This window comes from Anolis carolinensis, unplaced genomic scaffold (genome assembly GCF_035594765.1).
Source record: "Anolis carolinensis isolate JA03-04 unplaced genomic scaffold, rAnoCar3.1.pri scaffold_7, whole genome shotgun sequence".
Classification (NCBI taxonomy): Eukaryota; Metazoa; Chordata; class Lepidosauria; order Squamata; family Dactyloidae; genus Anolis; species Anolis carolinensis.
The window spans coordinates 18,022,365-18,034,736 of NW_026943818.1; the positions used below are offsets into that span (position 1 = coordinate 18,022,365).

At 39.4% G+C, this 12,372-nt stretch overlaps 1 protein-coding gene across 7 annotated transcripts in view; it reads right to left on the reverse strand.

Annotated features, from left to right (window-relative positions):
- bcas3 (BCAS3 microtubule associated cell migration factor) overlaps positions 1-12,372 on the reverse strand; it is a 423,910-nt gene that overhangs the window by 370,251 nt on the left and 41,287 nt on the right. For all 7 annotated transcript variants that reach the window (XR_010000122.1, XR_010000121.1, XR_010000123.1 and 4 more), the window contains exon 8: positions 1,257-1,364. Coding sequence is in view for 4 of the 7 variants with exons in the window: in XM_062959513.1 (XP_062815583.1) it covers positions 1,257-1,364 (108 nt within the window). In the remaining 3 variants the exon portion in view is untranslated. The remainder of the gene's footprint in view (positions 1-1,256; positions 1,365-12,372) is intronic.

The following is a 12,372-nucleotide window of genomic DNA, read 5'->3' on the forward strand; positions in this document are numbered from 1 at the left end:
GCTACACAATGGAATTAAGAGGCAGGATGGACAGGAAAGGGAACAGGGTTTATGTAATAAATCACTTAAAACGATTACCAGGACATGAAGCACAAGGACAACAAAATATATACTTTTAAAAAATCAAGGAGAGAGTAACTGGGGAGATGTTTTAGAATTGGGCAACATGCCACGTTTTACAACAAATTTGACAGAAAAAGCAGTTCAAAACACAACAATGCTATGTAGTAATTACTGTATTTACGAATTTAGCACCAAAACATCACACATATTGAAAAGATTGACTACAAAAACAATGACTACTAAAAGGCAGACTGTGTTGGATAATCCAGAGTGAATACTGGATAAGTGAGACTCTACTGTACAGTAATTACTCTATAACATGACTGTGTATTGAACTGCTTTTTCTGTCAATTTCTTGTAAAACATGATGTTTTGGTGCTTCATTTGTAAAATCATCATAATGTCATTTTATGTTTAATAGGCTTTTTTTCTTAATCCCTCCTTATTATCCAAGATTTTCACTTATCCAAGGTTCTGCCAGCCCGTTTATCTTGGATAAGTAAGACTCTACTGTATATGTGCAAGGTTTTTGTGGATGAATGGCTCAAGTATTTTGTATTGTTTTACACATGCATATATACATATGTACATATATACAATATAATTTACAATAATATATAATATTATAATATATTGTATTTGCACATATTAATATTATTTCGTAATACAATATAATACTAATAATACAATATAATAATATTAAATGGCCTTGCAAGCTTCATATCCTGGCCTGGGGAGTCGTTAGCTGCCCCTGACTGATTTACATAGCACTAATGTTTCTCCATATACTGTACTTCACAATCTCTGATAGATGTGGGCAAAACGTCAGGAGAGAATGCTTCTGGAACATGGCCAGACAGCCTGGAATACACACAACCACCCTCTAATTTGTGTAGGTTTGTTCTTTGATGGCCCAGAGACTAGGACCAGGCCTAACCATTTTAAATTATTGGAGGAGATTTCAATGGAACATAAAAAGGAATTTTTGACAGTAGGAGAGATTTCATAGAAGTATGTCCAACAATTGAGGCATTTCGCTGGCCATAGCTGCTGCACTCCGCAGGATTGGAACAGGAAGAGCATGCAATTGAATGTTTCTCAATATTAAAACAATAAAAGGTAAGAAGGTAAGCAGCCTTGAATCCCCCTCGGGGTAGAGAAAGGTGGGATATAAATATTGTAAATAAATGTACCTTTTGTTGCAGTGGAGGTCATAAATAGGTGTCTTGAACTGCACAGATTTGACCATTTCTCCGGTCCGCAACGAATGCAAGTCTACACAACAGTAAGGAGGGCTGGTGCTGGAAGAGAAATGGGAGACACATGAGCTTGTCTATAATAAACCCGAGAGCAGCCACCATGAAGGTCCTCTCCAGATAGATCTCTGAGAGGTGGAACTAAGAAAAAAGTAAACTCTCAAAACTTGAGCAGGTTCGGGTAAGGAGGTAACACAATCTAAACACATGCTGTATAGTATTTTGTCGGCTGGGCCAAGAGACAAATTGGTAGACAGTGATACTATTGCTACAATATCTATATATATAAAAGGGTAATGAAATTTCGGTCTAGGACAAAACAACAAAACTACACATCCCAGAAACACTAAACTTGGCAGCACAACCCCTCATCCGTGCCTCTATGTTCATACAACAAAAAGAAAAGAAAAATAAAGTCCTAATTAGAGGGAGAGGAAGAATTGTTTTTATCCAATTGCTGCCAGTTAGAAGGCTAAACTCCGCCCACTTGGTCTCCTAGCAACCCACTCAGCCCAGGGGACAGGCAGAGTTAGGCCTCACTTGGGCCTCTTCCGCAATGCCTATAAAATACAGATTATCTGATTTGAACTGAATTATAGAATCATAGAATAGTAGAGTTGGAAGAGACCTCATGGGCCATCCAGTCCAACCCCCTGCCAAGTAGCAGGTAATCACGTTCAAAGCACCCCTGACAGATGGCCATCCAGCCTCTGCTTAAAAGCCTCCAAAGAAGGAGCCTCCACCACAGCCAGGACCCTTTGAAGGTAATTGTCTTACACTGTGAGACCTTCTCCAGCCACACAAACAACCACAGTGGGGCAAAGTAGGAGAAGTCACAACAACCGGCGAGAACTGAATGGAGGAGAAAGGAGGGACGCACCCCACAATCCCTGCATAATATCATCCCAGGCCTAGTGTTTTGACACATGGATGCTTGAAGGATCCTGGGTGGCCAAGGAGCTTGAGATTTCACTCCAGAAAACACACACGTCGCTGGAAGGGTTGCTCAGATCTTAATGGGCCAACAGCTGAACCGCACAGCTGCTTGCAACAACCCATGGTCGCTTTAACAGACGCCTTATTTGTTTTAACAACAACACACAATTCGTACGTAGCACGTGCCACTTTTATCGTTTTAATATAAATAAGGCTCTCCAGCTGTTGCTTCATTAAAAGCCAGCTTTCTTTCAATGACGGGAGTGTGGACTGCGATGCAAGAGGCAAAAGGAAGAGCGGTGGGCGCCATTTTGCGAGCCAGAAAGCGGCTTTGATCTGGCCGGTGGCTCCTGCGACACTTTGCCCGCCTCCGCAAAGGTTGGTTGGAAGGGAGGCAAAATGGACAGCTGTGTAAATACAGAACAAAATGATTTTTTTAAAAGAAAGGAAAAATAAGAGCAGGGTTTTCTAGGACCTTAAAACATGGTTATTTCGATGTGCATTCGAATAAATAGTTCCGGTTCGTTATTAGTTGCCACAACTACTGCACTTTATCACACTCCACTCTTATTGATTGAACTCTGTAATGAGATCTTTAAATCCCTCTTGTAGAGTCTGCTGAATTCTTACAGTTTGTATATTATGTTCAGACTCTAATGTTCTAATGTTTTGATGTTGATGTTTTATGCTGGTTTGTATGTTTCTACTATTTTACCTGTTTTACATTGGTTTAATTATGCTGCATTTTATTGTATGTTGAAACTGGGCTTGTCCCCATGTGAGCCACCCCGAGTCCCCTCTGGGGAGATGGGAGCGGGATATAAAAATAAAGTTATTATTATTATTATTATTATTATTATTATTATTATTATTATTATTATTATACTGCTTCACTGCACTCAAGCTGGACATAAAGTGGGGAAGGCATGTGTGAGCTGTGCCACAAAAGAGGTACAGTGGAGTTTCACTTATCCAACATAAACAGGCCGGCAGAATGTTGGATAAGTGAAAATGTTGGATAATAAGTCTATTAAACGTCAAATTACGTTATGATTTTACAAATTAAGCACCACAACATCATGTTTTACAACAAGTCTGCCACTTGTTTGGGAGCGTGGCTGCACTTGTGTTGTTGTTGGGTGTGCTGGCCCGCTGCATGTTGCTGCCTAGAGAAACAGCTGTGGATCCATTGGATAATGTTTGTTTATTGTGTATTGGTATATGTGATTTTATCTGTTTATGATTTGTTTTTACTGTTGAGTTTCATATTGTTTATTGCCTGGGCTTGGCCCCATGTAAGCCGCCCCGAGTCCCCTCGGGGAGATGGGGCGGGGTATAAAAATAACATTATTATTATTATTATTATTATTATTATTATTATTATTATTATTAATTATACAGAACATTGCATAAGCGAAGGTTGGATAAGCACGGCTCTACTGTATATGTGGGAGCATGCAATTGAATGTTTCTCAATATTAAAACAATAAAAGCTGATGAAAAACACTGATATCTAAAAGTGTGAATAATAATAACAACAACTACTACAACTACTACTTTTATTTTTGTATCCTGCCACCATGGGGACAAGCCCAGCAACAAAATTAAAATGTAAAATTATTATTATTATTATTAATAATAATAATAATAATAATAATAATAATAATAATAAGTTTATTTGTATCCTGCCACCATCTCCCCCGAGAGGGATTCGGGGCGGCTCACAGAAAGATCAGATACAAAACAATAACAATATACAATACATCAATAAACAATAACATGCACCAGTTATAATGAAACACTTACTAAAAACACTGAATTAAAAAGAGTGAGGTGGTAATAATAGATTAGCAAAGTGCACATTATAAGTTGCGATCTCAGAAATATAAAGTGCATATATAAATATAAATTTTTAAAAATGCAATACACAGTGTAAACAGAATAAAACAACAACAACAACAACCACAAAATAATGATAATAATGATAATAATTGGGTGCCGTGCCAAAAGATCTCAGCCAGCATTTGGAAACAATAGACATTGACAAAATCACGATCTGCCAACTGCAAAAGGCCACCCAACTGGGATCTGCGCACATCATCCGAAAATACATCACAGAGTCCTAGACACTTGGGAAGTGTTCGACTTGTGATTTTGTGATACAAAACCCAGCATATCTATCTTGTTTGCTGTGTCATACAATAAAATAATAAAATAATAATATATATAATACATTATTATTATTGTTATTATTACTTCACCATCCACTTGGAGTCCTGATGGAGTACTTCCTCATTCTTCCCCATGCTGCTGGAAGGTTTTATGGTGTCATAAATTAGTTAAATTAGCCTCCCCCGCATAAAGTGATACTTAAATTTCCTACTCGACAGATGCAACTGTCTTTCGGGCTGCATAAGTCAACAGCAAGCTAGGCTATTAAATGGAGTACTTCCTCATTCATTTCCACATGCTGCTGGAAGTTTTTTTATGGTGTCATAAATTAGTTAAATTAGCATCCATGCATAAAGCGGTACCTAAATTTCCTACTTGTTGGCCGTAGTTTGGGGACCCCTGAGCTAGACTATTAATGGTCGGGAGCTCAGTCCGGCCCAAGCTGGCTTCGAACTCATGACGACTCGGTCAGTGGTGATTTATTGCAGCTGGCTACTAACCAACTGAGCCACACAAAAGACTTTTTGAACTAATCAAAAGACACATTAAAGAGCTAGAAGAACAAGTAGTCTGTCCCACTTAGCTTTTTGCTATGTTCCACACTTTTTAATAAGGGACTTGTCATGTATCTCAAAAGAAACACAATCCAAAATGAGGAGGAAGGAGAACAAAGAAAACCAGCACCAAACAAGAGTTGACAGGCTGTATAGAAAAGAGAGCAGAATTTAAACTACTTGTTCTGGCAGAACCTCCGCATCTGGCTTTGAAGATCACAGACCTCCATTTTATTTTAAGAATGTTTTAACCAAATAAATACGAGAAAATGCCTTCAGAAACTATCCTAGTGATATTACTGGCAGGCATAGCACCTTATAAAGTATTAATATTTGGATGCTTCTGAGTGAGAAATTTGGATGCTTTCCATCAGCCACAAAGAATGGCACCTCCGAATTACCGTCTCAGAGCCAGAGACATCAGGTGTGTTAGCCAGCGGACTTCCACAATCCAACTGGAGCTGGAGAGTTTAAAAAATAGAATATATAGGTGAGAAAGAGATTATTCTCTTTCCACCTCCTGTTATTTCAAAGCAACTTCAGAAAGGGCACACAAAGGTGTTTCTGCAACTATTATTATTAAAAGGATACATAAGCACATTTACATTAAAGAAGATGAGAATCATGATTTTATCCGAGTTGGAGAGTCTTATCTTAAATTTGAGCTTTATGTAAATATTCAAAAACATTTAACCTACTGATGCCTCAATTCATGTAATTTTATTAGTATCTATTTTTATTTCTGAAATTTACCGCCCTCGGCTTATACTGGAGTCAATGTTTTCCCAGATTTTTTGTGGTAAAATTAGGTGCCTCAGCTTATATTCGGGTCAGCTTATACTCGAGTATATACAGTATCTTTTTTTTGAAATGATACAATTTATCTGACACAATACTGTATTTATTTATTGATTTATTTATTTGCTACATTTATATGCCACCCTTCTCACCCCGAAGGGGACTCAGAGCGGTTTACAAATAAAATTTACATACAATATTATACTATTAGCATAGCACAATACTGGTAATAAATTACTATATTGTACTGTATCAATATATTGTAATATTATTAGTAATATTACATGTAAAATATAATATATAATTAATATTATTATATTGTATTATTAGTATTATATTATACAGCACTGGTTTTAGTTTAATTATTCAAATAAGTGCTAACCACACTTCTCTTAGACTAACGTCCCACATATTTTGTCCACTTGGAGAGAAAAAACCTCAACTGCAAAACACGGAAACATTCGCAACATCAAAAGACTTGAAAATATATTTATCTATAGATACAGTAGAGTCTCACTTATCCAATGTTCTGGATTCTCCAACGAATTTTTGTAGTCAATGTTTTCAATAGATCATGTTATTTTGGTGCTAAATTCGTAAATACAGTAATTACTACATAGCATTACTGTGTACTGAACTACTTTTTCTGTCAAATTTGTTGTATAACATGATGTTTTGGTGCTTAATTTGTAAAATCATAACTTAATTTAATGTTTAATAGGTTTTTCCTTAATCCCTCCTTATTATCCAAGATATTCGCTTATCCAAGCTTCTGCCGGCCCCTTTACATTGGATAAGTGAGACTCTACTGTATACTCAAGTATACGCCGACCCGAATATAAGCCAACCAGGACCCTCACCCAAATATAAGCCGAGGGGGGCTTTTTCAGCCCTAAAAAAGGGCTGAAAAACTCAGCTTATACTCAAGTATATACAGTAGATTTTTTTTTTTTGAAATGGTACAATTTGTCTGACACAATACAGTACTGTTTTTAATTTAATTATTCAAATAAGCACTAACTACACTTCTCTTAGAGTAACGTCCCACATATTTTGTCCTCTTGGAGAGAAAAAAACCTCAACTGCAAAACACAGAAACATTTGCAACATCAAAAGACTTCAAAATATATCTATTTATACATATCTATGCACATAATAAAAGTGAAAATGTGTATATGTGTATGTGGCCCACTTCCACAGACGTTTTCAGAAACGTGGACAAATACAAAACGAATGAAAATAAACAAAATGAACAGCGATTCCATTCAAATGCACACTACTAGTTGTAATACATATGTTCAACAGAACTCCTTCTTGGAGGTAAAATAGACAATATGAGTGATAGACATGTTTCCATTTTCCTAATGCACAAGGAACTTGCATGTGCTCAAGAAACTGAGCTTGATAACAGTGAAGATCTTTGACTACAAAAGCAAAGTGGAGAACCCTGGAAGAAACCTCTACTTGACATTCTAGATTAGATCAAAACAACGAGTCCCAAACAAACAAGACTATGTTCTGAACACCAGGAGTGAATAGCCACAGTTTAGCCGCCCCACAGTTATGGGGCTGCTAAAAAGTTTGCAGCACTCGAGCCTGGCTCCAGCTCCTCCTGGAAGAGTTCTGTTGGCAGCCAAACTTTTACCAAGCAAACATAGAAGGCAAAGCGCAGCAATTCTGCCGAGCCACTTAGAGATGTTAAAAGACACCCAGTCGGCCTGGCTCTGGTCCCGTCTGCCAAGACGCAGGAACTGCAAATCAATTCTGCTTCTTTTGCGGGACTTCACCATATATATTTTACAGAGTATTATTATTTCTGCCCAGAAACTTTGGAGAAATGCACTCAGAAGACCCGGAAGAGTAACATAGATGTCCCTGGGTGATGGGAGAATAATTATTTTTAGGTAGTAACAAGGATATCTAGGACATGATTTAGGATGCAGAACGTATGAACATGTTCATTTTCATGGTTTCCTCCTTTCTGTTGAAGTTGTGAAAATCAATGGCTTCTCTATGTAGTCTGACATGATAGTTGTTGGAGTGGTCCAGCATTTCTGTGTTCTCAGATAATATCCTGTGTCCAGGTTGGTTCATCGAGTGCTCTGCTATGGCTGATTTCTCTGGTTGAGTGAGTCTGCAGTGCCTTTCATGTTCTTTGACTAGTGTCAGACTACATAGAGAAGCCATTGAAATTCACAGAAAGGAGGAAACCATGAAAATGAACAAAATCTGGCCACCAGTATTAAAAAACTCAAAAATCAGAACAGTAAATAAAAAGCAATACTCTGAAAACAGAGGATTTCCAGACATGAATCAACCAAGGGCAGTTAATGACTCTAAACAAAGGATGCTCCAGAGGCAGGAAGAAGACAGCAGATAAATGCTAATTTAGGTGATTAACTACAACATTCACACTGACCTCTCTCACCCTAGACTTTCCACAGATATATATTTACCTCTTTGCTTAGTTTTCTCCATACCTCACAACCTCTGAGGATGCCTGCCATAGATGTGGGCGAAATGTCAGGAGAGAATACTCCTGGAACATGGCTATACAGCCTGAAAGCCATACAACAACACTCCATTCTATACCTCACAACCTCTGAGGATGCCTGCCATAGATGTGGGCGAAACGTCAGGAGAGAATACTTCTGGAACATGGCCATACAGCCTGAAAGACATACAACAACACTCCATTCTATACCTCACAACTTCCGAGGATGCCTGTCATAGATGTGGGCGAAACGTCAGGAGAGAATACTTCTGGAACATGGCTACACAGCCCGAAAGACATACAACAACACTCCATTCTATACCTCACAACTTCCGAGGATGCCTGTCATAGATGTGGGCGAAACGTCAGGAGAGAATATTTCTGGAACATGGCCATACAGCCTGAAAGACATACAACAACACTCCATTCTATACCTCACAACCTCTGAGGATGCCTGCCATAGATGTGGGCGAAACGTCAGGAGAGAATACTTCTGGAACATGGCTACACAGCCCGAAAGACATACAACAACACTCCATTCTATACCTCACAACTTCCGAGGATGCCTGTCATAGATGTGGGCGAAATGTCAGGAGAGAATACTTCTGGAACATGGCCACACAGCCCGAAAGACATACAACAACACTCCATTCTATACCTCACAACCTCTGAGGATGCCTGCCATAGATGTGGGCGAAACGTCAGGAGAGAATACTTCTGGAACATGGCCATACAGCCTGAAAGACATACAACAACACTCCATTCTATACCTCACAACCTCTGAGGATGCCTGCCATAGATGTGGGCGAAACGTCAGGAGAGAATACTTCTGGAACATGGCCATACAGCCTGAAAGACATACAACAACACTCCATTCTATACCTCACAACCTCTGAGGATGCCTGCCATAGATGTGGGCGAAACGTCAGGAGAGAATACTTCTGGAACATGGCCATACAGCCTGAAAGACATACAACAACACTCCATTCTATACCTCACAACCTCTGAGGATGCCTGCCATAGATGTGGGCGAAACGTCAGGAGAGAATACTTCTGGAACATGGCCATACAGCCCGAAAAAAATACAACAACCCTGTGATCAAGCCTTCGACAACATACCGATGGAATTTCTCGGGATTAACCTGGAATGATGTGAGTTGTAGTTCACCCACCACCTTATGCATTTTGTACAATTAAAATTGACTTTTTCAAATAACCCAAGCAATTAATAAAGCTGACCCTGAGCTCTGGGGAAAAAGGCAAGAGAGGAACCCGAACATCCCATTTTAAGTTCTTATTTGAGCCTTAAATGTTGCTGACTGGCTTGAAAAAGACTTAAGGTGCTTCATTACGTAACAGATAGAAAAGCAAGGGAAGAAGAGACAATTTAAAAAAGGGGGGATCTGATGTGCTTCTCTGTCATATTGATTTACAACAGCTATTCCGTAAGCAGACCAAAACACACAGATGCAAACAATTACACTTATTTTTGTAGGCAACAAGTGAGGTGGGTGGTAACTGAGAAAATTTCGGAAAAGAAGAAAGCGGAGGAAGGGGAAAAGGCACCCTGTCACAATATTCCCGGGGCCCCTTTCCCCCGTTTTCCCCCTCCAGCAACCCTGGTCGCACAACAAATGCTGGCCACATCAGAGGCTTCCTAAGCCCTGAAGGGATGCTTTGATTCCAGACTGCTCCGGGCATTAGCAAGGACATAATTAGGGTAAAGAGTTCAACCGCAGTTCTGTGTCTGCAGAGCTGCCAGAAATAAGATTTCCTCTTGTTTGCTGGTTTCTACTGTAACCCCGCCCCCCCTCCCCTAGAAGAAACAAGAAAGCCCATATTGAAAACACATTTCTCTGGGTGGAATTTGTTCCTCCTTGAATTAACGTGAGACCGTTTACAGTATTTAATACTTTTAGATAGGTTTGGGTTTTTTTCTTTTTCCCTTTTACGCCTCTCCGATGGCATTCAGAATTGGCACCCCCCATGCTCACTCCATTCTTGGAAGTGCAAATTGGGATGGGAGTAGACCTTCTTTTTAATGTATAAATCTGGTTTAAAAACACACTTTAGATCTGAGATGATGGGTATACAATTCTGGATACTAGAGATAAGAGATCCCAGAGGTTTCTGCCAGAGCGCATGGGTCTGGCACAGGGTCTATTCCCATCCCAATTTGCACTTCCAAAAATTTGCAGCACTTTATCAGTCACCTCGTGTTTACAATATTTATATGGTGCACTTTACCCAGTCTACTTTTACAACATCTCAGTTTCAATCCATGTTTTTATTAAGTTCTTGTCATTTGTTTTTATTGGGTAATGTGTACATTTTTATAATTGTGCATGTCTTTTGTCTATTGTTGTGTTTTATATTGCTATTGTTTTTATTCGGGCTTGGCCAAATGTCAGCCGCCCTGAGTCCCCTTTGGGGAGATAGAGGCGGGGTATAAAAATAAAGTTATTATTATTACTATTATTATTTATTTATTTTCTATTATTTTATTGTATGACACAGCAAACAAGATAGACATGCTGGATTTTGTTTCACAAAACCACAAGACGAACACTTCCCAAGTGTCTAGGACTGTGTGATGTATATTATTATTATTATTATTATTATTATTATTATTATTAACACGACATTGTATGACACAGCAAACAAGATAGATATGCTGGATTTCGTTTCACAAAATCACAAGTCGAACACTTTCCAAGTGTCTAGGACTGTGTGATGTATATTATTATTATTATTATTATTATTAACATGACATTGTATGACACAGCAGACAAGATAGATATGCTGGATTTCGTTTCACAAAACCACAAGTCAAACACTTCCCAAGTGTCTAGGACTATGTATAAGTTATTATTATTATTATTATTTTATTATGACACAGCAAACAAGATAGATATGCTGGATTTCATATCACAAAATCACAAGTCGAACACTTCCCAAGTGTCTAGGACTGTGTGATGTATTTTCGGATGATGCGTGCAGATCCCAGTAGGGTGGCCTTTTGCAGCTGGCAGATCGTAATTTTGTCAATGTCTATTGTTTCCAAATGACGGCTGAGATCTTTGGCACGGCACCCAGTGTGCCGATCACCACCGGGACCACCTGCACTGGTTTCTGCCAGAGTCTTTGAAGTTCAATCTTGAGGTCCTGATAGCGGCTGAGTTTTTCCTGTTGTTTTTCGTCAATGCGACTGTCCCCTGGGATGGCGACGTCAATGATCCAAACCTTTTTCTTCTCCACAATTGTGATGTCTGGTGTGTTGTGTTCCAGAACTTTGTCCACTTGTTATAGAACTCCAATATGCCGATGATAACGTAGTCCAAAGATCTCTGCATAAAACAGGTTTTCAAATAATGAGACCCCCAAAGGTGATGAGTCAAACGAACATCTGGTAGGAGAGAGTTCCCCAGGCTGGGTGATGCTCCACAAGAAGCACTCTCAGCCACATCCACAAAGTGGGAAATTTGGCTAACTCCTCAGTCATGCAAATATTTGTGTGCCCACAATATTCTAGCTGACTCCGTCCCTGTTCTGTTTCAAGAAACTGCAGGGTGAATGGGGAATATCACACCACCGCCCCTTCTTGCTTTTGGAAACCATGGCTTAGAAGGCACACATTCTACCTGGGTTTATAGTGAGGAAGAAATTAGCACGCCAGAGCTTCCTGTTTTATTTAGACGTGGTCCCCAGGGCGCAAAGGTCCCTCGCCACATCACTTTGTACACACCCCTTTGGCATTCCAGTCGTGGACGCTTTGCTAAATCTACACATTCAGAGCCGTTTTAAAGGCCTTCTCTCCCTGTCCCATCGGATTCAGCCGTTCGTGAACCACACACGAAATGTCTGAAATCCAATGGAACTTGCGGTCTGAGCTGGCTGTTGCTTGATGTTTGCCTTGGGTAGGTTCCACTGCACCAAGCAGACAACACACAGAGAAAAATTTTCCCAACAGGTCCCAACGGAGTGTTTAATTTGGGGGGGAAGTGGGCAAGGTTGCGTTTAAACTTATTTTTAGGAACCACAGTGAAATTTGGGGGGAGGTGTGGAAAGGAGAGGGTGATAAAAGACATCGAGATAGGAA